The sequence below is a fragment of the Corvus cornix genome, chromosome 2 (assembly GCF_000738735.6).
Source record: "Corvus cornix cornix isolate S_Up_H32 chromosome 2, ASM73873v5, whole genome shotgun sequence".
NCBI classification, from domain to species: domain Eukaryota; kingdom Metazoa; phylum Chordata; class Aves; order Passeriformes; family Corvidae; genus Corvus; species Corvus cornix.
In genome coordinates, this window is record NC_046333.1 from 64,576,192 (window position 1) to 64,591,620 (window position 15,429).

Below are 15,429 nucleotides of genomic sequence, written 5' to 3' on the forward strand. Positions count from 1 at the left end.
TGTCCCTGCCCATGGCAGGGGGGCTGGAACAAGATGCTCTTTAAGGTCCTTTCCAACCGAAGCCATTCTATGATTTTATGATTCTATTATTTGATGTGTTGCATGCTACGCACCTGCTTATGAAATCCCTGACGTGCCTTCAGCAAACCAGCCATTCCTGAGACAGACCTAGAGCACAGCACCAGGTACTGGGTCTGCAGAGGAGGCAGGATTCCTGCCCACAAGAAATTTAACTTTCTGTGCCTTGGCTGTTTACTGCCCTGCCTGGGCTTCTTCCAGGCCTCCAGAGACCCTGGACAAATGCTGTGGACTGAGCAACAGTAGCTAAAGCTTCGTAAGCCGCCTTAGCAAATCTGTGGTTTTTGAACTATGTAAGTAAACCCATGGAGAAAGGGATTGTCATATTGATGCTTTGCTGGGAAAAAAAGGGAGAACCAATGTCCCAGTAAAGCTGAAGAGTCTTGATATTTGTAAGGGGAGTGAATGAACAACAGTCCGGTGTGGGATGGGTGGGTACTGGGCACCGCAAGCGAGTGGATGTGGTAGGAAGCGCAGGTGGTGGAGCTGGAATCCGACCCCGCGCACGGCAGCGGTCGGGGTTCAGGGCAGCTCCCCTCGTGCTCTGGGACATCTCTGTTCTGGAGGACAGTCCTAGGGCGAGACGGACCGCAGGGCGATGGACACGACCAGCTCACGCCAGTCTGCCGCTGTGGCTCTCCCAGCTCTCCTGTGCCTTCACTGGGGCGTGACTCCGACGACTCCCCATCACCACGACCCCTCAGACAGAGGTCCTCCCGTTGGGGAAGAGGCGGGAGAGCGAGGCAAGTCCCCGGAGATGCCCCGATACCGACCCGCCAGGCGGACGGCAAACCCTCGCGGTGCCGCGGAGCGCACCTGCAGGCGATGCCTGCACCGTGCCCCCGCATCCCGGGACGCGCCGCGCGGCCGGGCGGGTGCTCCCAGGGGCGCCCTGCGGCGCCGGTGCCGGCGGCGGGGCGGTGCCGGGGCGGGCGGCCGCCAATGGTGCGGCGGGGGCGGTGCGGGCGGTGCAGGAACACCCGGGAGGTGACAGCGACGCGCCGCCCTCCCGGCGGCGAGCGGGCGCCGGCGAACATGGCAGAGGAGCGGCGCTGAGCCCGCGCCGCCGCCCGGGGAAGGGCGGTTGCCCTGCGCGCCCAGCGGAGGGAGCGCAGCGCCGGCTCCTCCTCGGGGCTGTGTGTGATGGTGCGGGCATGGCGGGGCAGCCGGCGGCCGCGGCGCTGCTGAGGCGGGGGGCGGCTGGTCCCGGCCCCGGCAGCAGCAGCAGCGGTATCGAGCGGAGGCTGCCTCCCTCTCCCCGCTGAGAGAAGGAGGGAGCGCCTGGCTTCGCCGTGCCACTCGTCTCGCCGCCGCCATGCTGCCCGGGGTGGGGGTGTTCGGCACCGGGCTGACGGCGCGGGTGATCGTGCCGCTGCTGAAGGCGGAGGGCTTCGCCGTGAAGGCGCTGTGGGGCCGCACGCCCGAGGAGGCGGAGGAGCTGGCCAAGGAGATGAGCGTCCCCTTCTACACCAGCCGCATCGACGAGGTGCTGCTGCACCAGGACGTCGACCTGGTCTGTGTCAACCTGCCGCCGCCGCTCACCCGGCAGGTCGCCGTCAAGACCCTGGGTGAGTGCGGGCGGCCAGGGGGGCGACCCCGCCTCGGGCTCGGGATTCGCGCTCGCCTCGGGCTGAATGGAATTGAGCTCCCCCTCCCGCTCAGCGCGGAGTTTTCCGTTTGCTTTACTCTTCACCCCGCTTCCCTATTCCCCGTGTCCCCAGAGAGGGGCTGGCCGAGCCGCGGGTGCAGGCCCAGGACCGGCGGGGCGCGGGGGATGGCGCTGCGGCAGCTCGGTGTGACATCCCGTATCCCCGGTCCCCGCCGGCGTGGTCCCTCGGCACCGGGGACCCGCCCCTCCGGGATGCTCGGGCAAGCCTGGGCAGGGCCGGGCCTGACACCCAAGGGTGCGGGAGGAGGGAGCAGGTGTCATCCGTGTCGTGGTAAAAAGGAGAAAGTCGCGGTAGAAGGGAGGAAATAATCATCCCGCCCGCCGGTTCCCGTCCGTGGCTGGCAAGGGAGCGAGGATCCGAGCGTCGCGCCCGCCCTGGGGCACCCGCGCTGCTCGGGGGGTGCGGGTGTCCGCACTGCCCCGGCCCCCGGACCCCAGCTGCGAGCCAGAGGAGGAGGCAGGAAGCGGTGACAGCAGAGGAAACGCTGTTACTGCCGAGGCTTAGCGAAGCTCACGTACAAAGGGAAGGAGGGACTGAAAAAGTAGGCATGCACTGTGGTGAGCTGCTCTGGTTTCAGGCGTGCAGAAGCGGGCCGCATCTCGCTTTCTCCTGTGTGAGCGCAAGTCTGGGCTTTACTCTTTCAGCTTCGTGATCACTGGTCCTCGGACACTGGCTTTCCGATGGATTTTAGTGGAAGCACTTTCTGCAGTAAGGAAGTCTTAATTTGTCCCCGCAAATATAGGTGACAAAAGGTGAAAATGAGAGGAAAACGAGGTGTCGTCGCAGAGAGTGTGGAGGTTTATGAGCCGGCATGGCTGGTCTGGCTCTCGGGCTTTGGCTAAGTAGGCTGATTGCTATCACTCTCGGCCTCGTAAATGTGTGTGGCATGTCGTAGTGTTACATTGCTACTAGCACACTCATTAGTCACCATTCAAATGCTGCTAATACCGCAGCCAGCTAGTGTTTTCAACATTTAAAATTAAGCAATTAAGGAAATTAAGTCAGTACCTAAAGAACAAATCCTGCCTCAAGTACAGTGTAGGCATTTGTCTGGAATCTTTGCTCAGTGTTACTTTCTGTACTCGGAAATGCTTGTTCTTTTAGTCAGAACATTTGCTTTTCTTTTATAATACACTTTTGACTTTTTCCTGAAGATGCTACACTTGCACCAGAAGCCTGACTTGCTTGCCAGAATGATGCGTGAATAAATTTGTAATGTAGAAGTATATATCCCAGAAAACATATAAAGGACAGTATAAGGTAACAAGGTTTCACGTTTGACACGCATTCATTTGGCGACAATTATGTCAGTTTTCCTGTGACACTATCTTCCTGCAGGTGTTGCTCATGGAAGTGTCCCAGCTTGCCTGGGATCTTAGAGGTAGAGTCCCATGAGGTTTCAGGCGGACACAAGGCAGCTGGTAGAAGAATAAAAATTCTGAAATAATAAAGAAACAAAATTGGTGTGCTTTTTCTCAGAGGGCCGGACACATGTCGAGCATAATAAAGTAATAATGTTTTGTCCTTCTCTGAATATTTGCAGATAAAGAAAAAAAAAAGTCTGTTCTCAGACATGAGCTGAATTTATGAATGGTTCTATGAATTGATGTAGCTGAGATGTTCATGGTAACTTGCTGATGCAATCTGCTAGCAACAGACCAGAGCAGGAAAAAAAGGTGTTTTCTCTCTGTTTATTAGAACAGCACTATTCTTGGTTCCCTTTCACCTCTAGTTAAAGGGTTTCCTCCCTTTCCCCAGTGGTCATTATTTATATGTTGTAGGGGTAACGATGTTTGTGTAAAAGTGCATGGAATGGTCATTAAACAGGGATTAAACAGGTTACAAGGTGATAATGTGCAACATCTGATAATTTTTTTGGGGGGTTTTATATAAAAGATTATTACAGAAATGTATCTTGGACTACAAATAATTCTTCTCACAGTTACTTCAGAGGTAAATTTTCCTAATTTTTTTTTTTTTAATATGGACATTGGGTCTATAACAGTGAAAGTTCTTGCATGTTCTTATAGGTTCAAACAGGGAGCTAGAGCAGCAGTTTCCAAACTGCTGAGAGGATTATCTCTCTTCTGGCAGCTCCATCTCCTAGTTCTGCTTGTCCTTCATGACTTGGGAACTGCTGTGCCCTGGAGTGATTATTTTGCTTTAATCAATGCATTTTCTGGTTTGTTGGAGAGAGTGCAATTCAAGTGGGAGGTTCAGAAGGCTCTGGTAAACAGGGGCAATGTTATATAGGCTGAGGAAAGCAAAAGATGGAAAAACATTCCTTACTCTTGAAATTTCACACAAGAAATATTATGTAGCAGCTAGTGATAGGACATAGATGGGGATACCAGAAGTTTTACAGGTGGAGACTTCAGGATGTCTAAACATGGCGTCCTGCATTGCAGTAGAAGAGGTTGAAGAAGACATGAGTTACTTCTTAATAACACATACGTCTGGCTTCTCTATTACAGGATGTGTATCTGGCCTGGGAGGAGGCAGGGACCAACTTTTCTTTGATACCTGTGTTTTATTTTAAATGGTCTTGTTTCCCAAAGCTGTGTTCTCATTTGTTAAAAGTTTCATTATTAAGAAGTAGAAGCCCAAGGAAGCAGTTGCAGGTGTTTCCGTCACCCATCTAGAGCTGAGTTTACACTGTGGATTTGCAGCACGTTAAGTCCACTCTGGGCTGTTTCTGATGCAGACTCCAGAGGTGAAGGTGGGGTGAAACAGGTGTCCCTGCAGCTGTGTTTAACTCTGGCCACTCAGTGGGAAGGACTCAGTTGTTTTGTTTTCACTGATGCACCTGACATGTAGATGTATTGCTGCTTGAAATGTGTTTTTGGCTTAGTGGCCTATCAACTGCTGTTGAAACGGAAATGAATGTATGCCCCAGCTGAGGAAGTCCCCAAACTGTGGCTTTCTGGCAGCTTTTGAAGGGAGAAAATGGGAGAAAAAAAGCTTCAAACTTGCCCTGTTAGCTTTTCCTGTAAACCTCTACTGCCTGTCTCTGTTAGAAATAGGTTCCTGAGCTGCATCTGACTCTATGGTGGTATTCTTAGGAGTAGGATCAATGTTGGGCAAGTCTTTGGAACAGACTGAAATCAAGAGAGAATTGGAAACCAGGCTGGTTTGAACAGTGACCAAAAGCACAAATAGAACACATGGTGTTTCATGTGAAATATGCTGATGGCCTCTGTCACTTCTGGATAAAAGGAATCAAATTCCTTGTTTGCTTCTATAAAATGGACCTGATTGACTCTTTCCCTTTCTTGCTGCTGGTCTGTCCTGCTCAGAATTTAAATTTAGGAGCTCTTTTTATTATTGCTTTGAATTCTCTCCTTGGAGCATAATATAAAACTAATGTCCTGACTGACTTGTTGCTTGGTCGTCAAGAAAGATCAATGGATGAATATTTAGGTAAGCACTGAGAACAGTCCTGCTGTTGAATAGGGGCGGTTTCCATTCTCACTGAACTGAAACATTCAGTGTGTTTGCTAGAAATTGTCCTCTTTTCCTCTGCCTGCATGCTTCAGCAGTGCAGTTGTATCCCAGGCCTGATCAGGCAGGGGTGGTGTGTTTGCTTACAGGGATGAAATATGTCACCTATTGAGTGCCTATTTGTGCCCAGCATCAGAAGAGCTGCTAGTACAGACAACATGATATGACCCTCCACCTAGTTCAGAACTGTCAGCACATGACTCTTGCCAGTGTAGTCGCTCCTCAGTCGATTAGATATGACATTCTTCAGATCCTGACTGAAACACTTGCTTTGTGTGACTGAGTAGCTGCCATATCAGGTGAAATGATTTACTGTGTATGGTTCTGAGAAGACCTTGGTGACATTTCATCTTGAAGGCACAGATGTTTCTATGTGCCTGGTCCTGTTGGTGTTTGCGTAAAGTCGACTTTGCTAAAGAGAGCTTATTCCTGAGTTCCACATAAGTGTTTCTGGGGAGCAAATGTTCTGTTTTTGAGAAGACTCAAGTACCAGATGTTTAGCATATCTCTGGAGATGTTATCCTTGATTCTATTTACAGTTGTTTTGCTTACTCTTTCATCCCAAGTTGAGGACAGGAACACTGAGCTGTGTGTTGAATATTTACTGCACGTGTTCACAGCCATGTCTATGTAGTATGAGTTTTTAAAATGTTTATGTTGTAGAAGTGCATGATAGGAGTCCATTCTGCCTGGGGACTACATGAAGTACGACTTTACCAGGACTCCAGAAGCTGCTCCTCTTAAGGAGCACTTAAAGTTTTTTGCTGGTTGGTGGTTCTATGCTTGATTGTGGTCATGAGGGAGCATCTTTATTTAGAGAGGAACATAAATAGTACTGCCCAGATCTTTACCTTCCCATCACTTCATAGGAAGCACTGGCTTCACACAGGTGTGCAATATAGGCCTGCTGTCCAAAATGTGTTTGTGAGAACTCTGTGTTAAAGCACTGACAATATTATTGCTGGATCTATCTCTGAGGTGGGAGGAACATCCAGCTGCAATGACATAATTTGCAGATCTGATGCAATCTCTAATTAATTTCTACATTCCTCTGCACCCATGCAAATCAGGCAGAAGTTAGGTTGTAGCAGGGGATAAAACTTAGTCCATAGTTTATAAAGCATTAGGATTCTTGGGGAAGAGATGCCCTATTAAGGGAAAACATTATCATGACTGTATATTATTAATAGCAATGTAATTCCTGTCCTGTAATACTGAGTTTAAATTTGACCTAACAGCAGTGGCTTTCAGCAGAACACGCTCCTGTACTTGGAAGGCAGATGACTTTGCGGCATATTAAATGTGAATTATGGTCATCTTATTGCGAAAGAAGTCAGATGAAGTGCTGTCTATCTTTAATCAGCAGAGCTAGCAAAGGCTGTGATGCCTTTTTTTTTTTACATTTATTGGAAAGGCAGTCCAAAGAGCCTGCTGGCAATCGGCTGCATGTCGTCTTTCTACTTGAGTGATGAAGGTATACCACAGGAAATGGCATCTAACTCTTCCATTGACCTTTTTCTCTCAGTACAGCAGACCTTTAATGCCAGTATTATTCCTGTAAAATTCCTACAGAGATATTTGGCCTCCGAGACAGTTCAGGTAAAGACCACTGATCAGGTTTAAAACTCAAACTAATAAAAATAATAATAAAAAACCAACAGACCCCCCCCCCACCTCTTGTTTCCTTTCTGACCTTCAAATCAAAGGTGTGTTTTCATTTTTCCCAATTGCTCTCTTCTGTGTAAAAGTAGTCACCAGTTCTGTTGTTGCAGTGGTAGGTGGGTTGGGAGCCCAGTATGGACCAGACTTGGAATACTGTGACACTGAGCTCATGCTGTGATGACACACCCAAATTTGCCTAGCCTAAGAAACAGCCAATTGTGATGGAAGTGGTTGTTTTAAACAGTGTTAGACATGAAGATCTTACTGTGATCCTGTGTCCAGTCAGATCAGTTTGTGTTGCTGCAGTTTCTTCCCTACTGTTTTTAAACAGAGTGCTTGGCCTTGGTGATCCCAAAATGCTGTCTCCAGACCATTGTGGGCAACTGAAGTGGGTTGGGCTGACTCTCCTCAGGTTGGCTGCAGGAGTAGCCTAGGCCTACTCAGCTGGAGGAGGGGAGATGTGGAAAGCAGCATCTCTCAAGTTTGGTAGGTTACTGTCCGCTATCAGATTTTACTGTGCTCTGTAGGTGAGTTAGTTGAAACAAATGGCAGCCCAAGCCCGCAGCAGCCCCAATTCTCCCTGTGATTTAAATGGCAAAACGTGCCGGAGCACAGACACCCTCCTTCCATCTGCTTGACTGCTGGGGGTTGGACCTTTGGCATGGTGAAGAAAACGAGAGCGTTGCTGACCTCTGCCAGTGTTTCATTTGATCTGTAATGCTTTGTTAGTCAGAGCCCATAGTCAGGGGTGGTACTTTGAAGAGAAGTCTTCCTATTAATGTATGTGTTGGGGTGCTGTTGTTATCTTTGTTTTTTTTTTTGTTTGTTTGTTTGTTTTGGTAAAGTCCATATGCAAGTCCTTACGACATTTATCATTTCACTGTGCTTTGAACACTATTGTTGCGCTATTCTGCTCTTACATCATGTTAGCAATGGTGGCAAATACAGCTATTTTTTTTTACTGTCTGTGGTGCTGGAAAAACTCATCTGTTCCAAGACTGGTGCACACCAGGGCTGTTTCCATCACAGGTCCTCCCAGGGCACCCTTGTCAGTGCAAACAGAGACAAACCAGCATTAGCAGTGCAGTAATACCTTGATTTGGCGTTGCAAATGGATGGAAGAGGTAAGCAGCTCTCTGAGGCATGGCTTCTGGTGTGGCTGAGGAAGATTTGACTAGTGTGAGTTAACTAAAGTAGGGCTGGAAGTAGTAAAATATCTCCCATGAGCAAAGGAGGCATTGGTGCTAAAGATGCAGGCATGCATGTCTAGCCTTGTGGCTGTGCTAGTGAGGATCTCCTTCTGTGTTTCACTTGATGGCACAGTTCGTACAGTGAGTACCACACAGACAACATCTTGTGTGGCTATTTTTTTTTTTGTTAAAATGGCACAGCTGTGCTGTTGCACAAACAGAAAATGTGCAGCATAGCTTGATTCTATGAGAAGATGAGAGAAGGTATTGATAAAAGGTGTGTTTATAGTGTTAGAGCTGTGCCCAGGCTATGTATTGTAATTATTTAACTTCTAGAATAGAATATTGTGCTCCTGTAACATGGGAAACATCAGAAGACAGATACTTTATTTTTGTTATTGTTGTTATTATTATTTCTTGCATAGCTTTGTGCCTTCATTCTTGACACTGTGATGCCTGAGCTGTCTGAACCATCTTCAGTAGACCTTCCCTCTGTGACTTTGTCTTGTTGCTTGGTTTTAGGGACTTGAGTTGCCAAGTGATCAGTGGTATAGGTAAAGGAAGGACTTGCAAGCTACTTCTGTTCCAGATTTTGAAAGAATATTAAATAAGAAATTCAGGGAGAATATGTAGATAAATGTGGAGAAGGGAAAATATGTTGAGCAAATAAAAAGACTAGATTTCCAAGCTTCCCATAGTTACCTCTTTTCTCTCTTTTTTTTTTCCCTTTTTTTGTTTTTTTGGTTTTTTTCTTAAAGCCCTCTCATGCCTGAGATTGACAGTACATGACAGAGGTTTGCTGTATGCTCCTGACGTGGGTAGTTGAGCACAACCCCTGATGGAGGCAGGGTGAAAGCTCTGCAAAACCCTAAATACGTTGTTCTATCTGCTTTTGTTTGAAAACCAGGTAAACTGTGTTGAAGCATATTGCAGCTTACTGTCCTTTTCTTTGTATGTGTAGCAGATTTTGCCCATTGTGCAATAGTGATGGCAGAGCACCAAGGATGAAAATGGAGTTAAATTTTCAGGATAGCCAAGATGGGCATTTTTCACAGGCCACTGCAATGCAACAGCCCCCCTCACTGTTAATATCTGTTTGCCACAGTACTTTTTCAAGTGGCTATGAATTGTTCTGGTTGCTTCAAACCACTGAAGCAGAAATGTTTACCCTACTGCTTTTTATTATCCATGTAGCAAACTCTGAGCTCCTAAGAGTAAGCTGTCAAAGTCAGTGACTTCATTTGCAAGGTCAGCATGCATGCCAGTAACAAAACCACACTCCTTAAAAAAAGTTATTTTGGGTCTTAAGTCTTGATATAAACAAATTTATTTAAATAGCTATGTAATTAAAGAGGGACAATCTCTTGTGTAGGTTTCCTAAATTGATTTAAGGCCTGGCTTGCACATAGATTTTTGTACCAGTATAATTATGACTGCAAGGGGTGTGATTTCTGTAATGCAATAATTGCTCTGTGGTCATTGGAAGTCCAGCTGGTGTGACTTGGCATGAACATTTTTCTGCCAGCACAATGGCACCTGTATGTGGTACAGGTTATTCCTGCTCCTGTGCAGACATGAGTGGTCAGTTGCATACATCTTTGGAGCGTTCAGCTGGCACAGATGTATCTGTGTTACAGTCCAGCTCTAGGTGTATTGGTATAGCTGTGCTCTGCACAAAGATGGTCCATTTATTCATTCCAGTGGTTCATGGTTGTGGACACCGTGAGGAATTTGGTTTGGCTATTGAGTCACTGTCAGTTTGGAGACCTTTGAACAAAAGTCTCCAAAAGGTCTCCAAACTTCTGTGCTTGTTCAGGAGTTGGTTATGCTAAAAATGTGGTGAAGAGCAGAGGAGGATGAACCTTGCTGCCCTGCACAGCTGCCACCAACCACCCGTGTCAGACAAGACTCATCCACCTGGCAAGTGTAAGCATAATTATCCTTGAGCACTGTGGATGCCTGGGATAGCTGCACCTCCAGATGGTGGAACTGGCATCCAGGAACATAAACACCAGATCTTATGAATACACAGGTTTGACTGGCAGAGTAACGGGAGTTACGGAGGCTGAGAGTTTACCCTCTCTTGCCCTTTAGAAAGAGACCACAGCATCCTTTGTTTTAGCGTAGCCAGGGCTAATGATGAAAGGTTTTTTTTTATTGGGCCTAACTCCTAACTATGAGCATGGTGAAGAGCATGGAAAATGAGAACATGGTGTGAGGAACTTGCTTGGTAGTAATGTAAGAGTAAACATAGTGATTTAACACAGGGAGTAAAATTGCTTTTGTCATTTGATACTGTGCTAGAGTTTATCTCAGGGTGAAAACTGGTGCCTTCAATTCCATCACAGCAGCAATCACAACTTTAGTGAAGCAGATGGAAGTGAAAAAAAGGCAGCACCTTTGTTTTGCATTCTGATGTTTCCATGGCTTTTATCAGCAATAAAGACCCTTGTTTTGGCACTTCTTTGCAGTGAATGTTTGGCTGTCTTCAGCTATTCCATCTGGAAATTTTTTTTGCCAGGAAATGCCCAGAAGGGAGGTTATGGTTGAATTAAATACTGTTTCTAGGGTACTGGGCTTCACATGGCTAATGAGAAGCCTTAATATAGAGAGCTTTTCAAAATCCAAATGGAGTCAAGCAAGGAGAGAGAACTATAAAATAGTAATTATCCTTGCTATGCTGGAGTGATGTTGCTTAAAAATGTGAAACCAAGGGCTGGACTGAGCACTCCCAATTCTTTCTCTTGGTGTCTGGACATATAGTTTCATATATGTATAAAAATCTAAAAAAACCACCAGGGTGAAAAATAGATAAATTAAAAATTCCTGGAAATTCCTTCCCTTCCTTCACTTCCTCAGCCCATAAAAGACAATGCAACTGTTAGTGTTTCATGTGGGGATAGGAAAGGGGAGAGAAAATAGCTGGGAGAACATCTGAAACAATTGCAGCTAAGTTTGTGTGCCTCAAAATAAATTCCAGAAATGTGCCTGAAGGTTGTGTGTAAAAGCTTTGATTCTGATCCTGCTTGTTACACTGTAAATGCAATTAAAGCTCTACTGGATCAAAGGAAATAGTTGAAATCTGTGATGATGTTACTGAGAATGGATTGTGGCCCAAAAGAAAAACTAACTGTGCCTCAGGGAGAGGGGCCTGGCCTCGCAGATCTGTGTCCTCTCAGCAAAGGCATTTCTGTCAATTCAGGAAATGATTGGTGGGAGTCTTGGGACACAGTTCTGCAAACCTTTGCTTACAAGTAGTCTCCTTGAAGACAAAAATCACTGATTCCTTATAGAGAATATTTGTAAAGCACAGTAATTCATGTAGGTAGGAATTTGCTTGCAAATGGCTTTTGTGCCAGTTCATCAAAAAATCTGAAGATGTAGCTACATCTGTACAATTCCATAGCTCAATACAGTAGTGTTTCTATAACATGTTATGGCAGCATGTCTGCAGGAATGAAAAATAAGAGGGAAAATATTTGGAGCAGAGGTGCATAGATACCTTAGCCATAGCCTGCAAAAATCTATCACTAAATAACAGAGCTTGCAGAACTCTTTTGTGACTTGCTGCTTGCCTTGAAGGAACTTGACAGTTTAGTGCTGGGAAAGACGCTTTGTGGTTAAACAGTATGAGATGCTTTGATAAAGACTTTCTTCTCAGGCAGAGTGCTAAGCAGCACTCCCTGAGACTAGTTTGTGGCTGTAGCGTTATCCAAATGCATGAGATTGTGTCCTGAATTTTAAATTCATGTTGCTGAAGAATTCTGTTTAAAGATCCGTGTCATGAGATGTTTGGTTTGCAGGGGTGACATCTTTGTTAAACTAGCCAAAGTATGTGTGGACATGGCCTGTGACTATTGGCATAGCTTGAGAAAACCATGGACCTGAAATGTAATTCTGAATATAATTTTCACTCCACCACATAGCCATTAGGAAAAAATACTGTGATGCATTGGATGCCTAAAATGAGGAAATTGTGTTCACAAGCCATCTTGCTTCTGTCTCATGAATGCTGTTCTGTTTGCTTGTGAGATGTGATGCTGTCTAGCAGAGTTATTTATGCCTTTGATTATAGTGCTATCTCACAGCTTGTCATATAAATTTAATTGTGATGGTACTGTGGTTGTCGTTGTTTGAAATTACAGATTTGTTCACATAGGCGAAGGTGATCCTTCACAAGGCCTGATGATGTGCCCAGATGTTTTGGCAGCTGCTGAGACCACACCTGCTTCCATCTGTGTGCAGAGGAACCTGACCCTTTACATGTCAGGTGGGGATAAAATTGTTCCTCTATACCCTTGTTGTGTGTTTGATGAGACTCCTATTTGCTCTAAGCAAGACTGGTATGATGAGAATTAAGCTTCAGAATTTCTGTCGTGAGCTTCCATTCTCTGTAACACGGGTTGTGTGTTTTAATTAGATTGCACTTCCTGCCTTCCTGAAGCTGGTTTCATCTTTCAGGATGCCCAAAACTACAGACTGGTGATGAGGGAGCACAGGGAAATTAAGAGACTTGCAGAAGTTTGTGTGGGAAGCTGGTGGCAGGGGCAGAAGCTGAGGCCTCTGAGGCCTCTGAGGTCTGCTCTTCTTTTTCACTGCGGGACCTGCTGCAGCTGAACGCTGTTGAGGGGATGATAGTCATGGGAAGCACATCTGAGCTGCTGGAAGAGGACCAGTTGCTGTCACTCTGATAGGGGCTTTCCCCCAGATGGTTGTGCAGGGACTCTAAAACCAGGGTGGAAAGAGAAGATTGGGGAGAGTGCAGAGTAACCTGGTTCACAGTGGAGAATAACCTCTACTGCTACTCTTGTGGGTGTCCCTTTTTAATGTGTGCAGGGCAGCTTGTGAAGGAATTGCAAGGACTTTTTGAAACACTGAATACTTCATGGGTTATTAATGTCAGTAATCATCTTTCTAGTGTTGGAGCTTTATTTAACAGATGCTTTAAAAAAAATCTTAATAGGACAGCTTGCTATGAGCAGAGATGGCTCAGTGGCTGGGAGACTTGTGTATTTATTTTTACTAAAGTATGGAGTTTCTCTTTAGTATTTGTTCTGGCCCTCTGCACACTGGGAAACCCCTTTCTTTAGCAAATGGGCAGGGCCTTTTTGGGCTGACTGGAGCAACTGGTGTTTTGGAAGATAAACAGTAGCATACATGTGTTATGTTGGTTGCAAATACAACCTTGAGCATCGGCTCAAGCTGATATGAGCAAGTTCAGATTTGCAGCTGCTGTTAGGAGTGCTCAAATGAAGCATCAAAAAAGATATATGTGTAATTTCATGTCTGGGCATTTTTTTAGCCTGTAGAGTGCTTGGCCTCTTGCATGGTACAGAATCATCTGATAGTGCTGGGTGACAGTGAGTAGGGTGCTGGTAGTTGCTGGAGCTACATGTACTGTCGGGGTCTTGTCATGCGTACAGGGAATTTGCACTAGATGGAATTGCACTGTACAGAGCCATGAATGAGGTCTTTCTAGGTAGATCTGAGTGTTAGTGCTTTTCACCAAGGTGGTAAATAAATAAATAGGCATTAGAAAACATTTCCTTTCCTTGGTGCCTGACAGAAAATTGTGGGATGATGCTCTAACTGCTAAATCAGGTTTTGGTAAATCATTTAAAGCTCTCTTGATGAGTCTTAAATGTAATGCAACAAGTGAGTTATTAATTGGCCTTGTGAGCTCTTTGGTTTAATGACAAAGGACTGGATTTTGAGGCTTTTGCTTACTTTGGGGAGGAAGTACTTTTACATTTCTTGATTGAAAAGAATGCATCGAAGAATTAACAGCAGAGAAGCACAGGAAACTGGTTTTTTACTCCTAGAGAATATTAGTTTTACTTGCACTGCAGCTCTGGATCAGGATGATGGATACATCTAGGTTTTTATAACTGTTCGTCTGGTCTTAGTATGTTAGCTTGTCTTGTATGTGGATTATGGGGTGCTTGCAGCTAGGAAGTCTGTAGTATGCAAGCAGATCATATGGATTATACTCTCATGACTGTAATGAGATATATTCTTCATCCATATATCAAAAATCTCTAAAACAAACTTCAGATGGCGTTATGCTGTAGCAATAGGCTTGTGAAATTGCTGCAACTGTTGATGCAGGAAAAAAGGAGTGTCACATTCTTCCAGTCCTGCCAGCAAATAAAATATATTAATTTGTAACTTAGTATTGTTCCCAGAATATATATCTGTAGTAATAAGATCACCTTGTCGGTCTCTCTGTCTTTTTCTTATTATCTGTTCTTTTATTCCAGGCTCGTCTGGCACTGTAAAGCCTGTCAGGGCCTGAAACTAGTATTAGGGAAATTAGTGAGGGTAATTGTGCTGCTTCAGTTTTCTTGTAGCAAACAGTGGTGGTAGTTTCTTGATTGGAAAAAAAAAATTTAAAATATGGCCAGAGAGGAAAAGAAGTCAGAAAATTAACGTCGGACCGAGATAAACTTTTTAACTCTGGTACGAGGACTGTGTAGCATGAGCCTCTGTTCTGATTTAATGAAGCTGTACTGTCCCAATCTCTAAACCTGTAATTACAAGGCTGTGAGAGATGGATTGAGGTGGACAGTAGTTAGGATATTAATTAAAATGCCACGGATGACATGGAACATCAAGCCTTATGTGCTTTAAGTAGGGAAACTGGAGGATATGTCATTCAAAATGCCTTGAATTTTCAGTCTTGGATCTTGTTTCTTCTTTTGGATGCTCAAGTAACTGTAAATTGCTTCACAGGGCATGAGATAATGAAAATTCAGGTATTTATAGTCAAATGTTCATTTTGGTAGGATTAGAGTGATTTCAGCTAGCCTGTTGCTTTTCAGACATGGAAACCAGAAAAAAGGCCTGTGTGGAGCGATCTGAGATTTATGTCTACATTTCCTAGGAGAATTTAATCTTTTTTTTCATGTCAGTATCCCCCTGTGCTCATGTAACTCAAATTCTTTCCCACAGAAATATGCATGCAGTCATTCTTTATTCCTCCTTTGGGTTAAAGGTCCTTGGGATTAGAAGTGGAGCAGGTGAAGAACACTTTGAGCAGTTGGGGATGGGACTCCCATATGTCTCTGGTTCTCAGTTTTGCAGATCCTATAGCCTTTAGCACATCTGTGGCATTCCTTTTTTCGTGTTCTAATTATATGTCCCATGAGAAGTTTTACAATGATGGGAAAACTCTCACCTCTTTTGGTAGCTGCAGGTGTTGGAGCCCATTCATTTGAAGCACATCAACAGCGGTGAGTGATCAGAGGCAGCATAAGCTTGCAGAGCTCTTATTCTGGCCTGTCTCAGTTACAGCAGTGAGTCGTTTGGGTTAAAGTGTGGGAAGGGGG

General features: G+C 45.3%; 1 protein-coding gene across 2 annotated transcripts in view; it reads left to right on the top strand.

Annotated features, from left to right (window-relative positions):
* Positions 1 to 1,080: 1,080 nt before the first annotated feature.
* Positions 1,081 to 15,429, top strand: part of GFOD1 (glucose-fructose oxidoreductase domain containing 1) — a 66,896-nt gene continuing 52,547 nt past the window's right edge. The window contains exon 1 of one of the 2 annotated variants that reach the window (XM_039549860.1): positions 1,081 to 1,646. In XM_039549860.1, the coding sequence (XP_039405794.1) occupies positions 1,394 to 1,646 (253 nt within the window). In that variant the 5' untranslated portion in view covers positions 1,081 to 1,393. Of the gene's footprint in view, positions 1,647 to 12,306; positions 12,372 to 15,429 lie in introns of those variants that run through there. The other variant, XM_010402872.3, reaches the window with a different exon arrangement.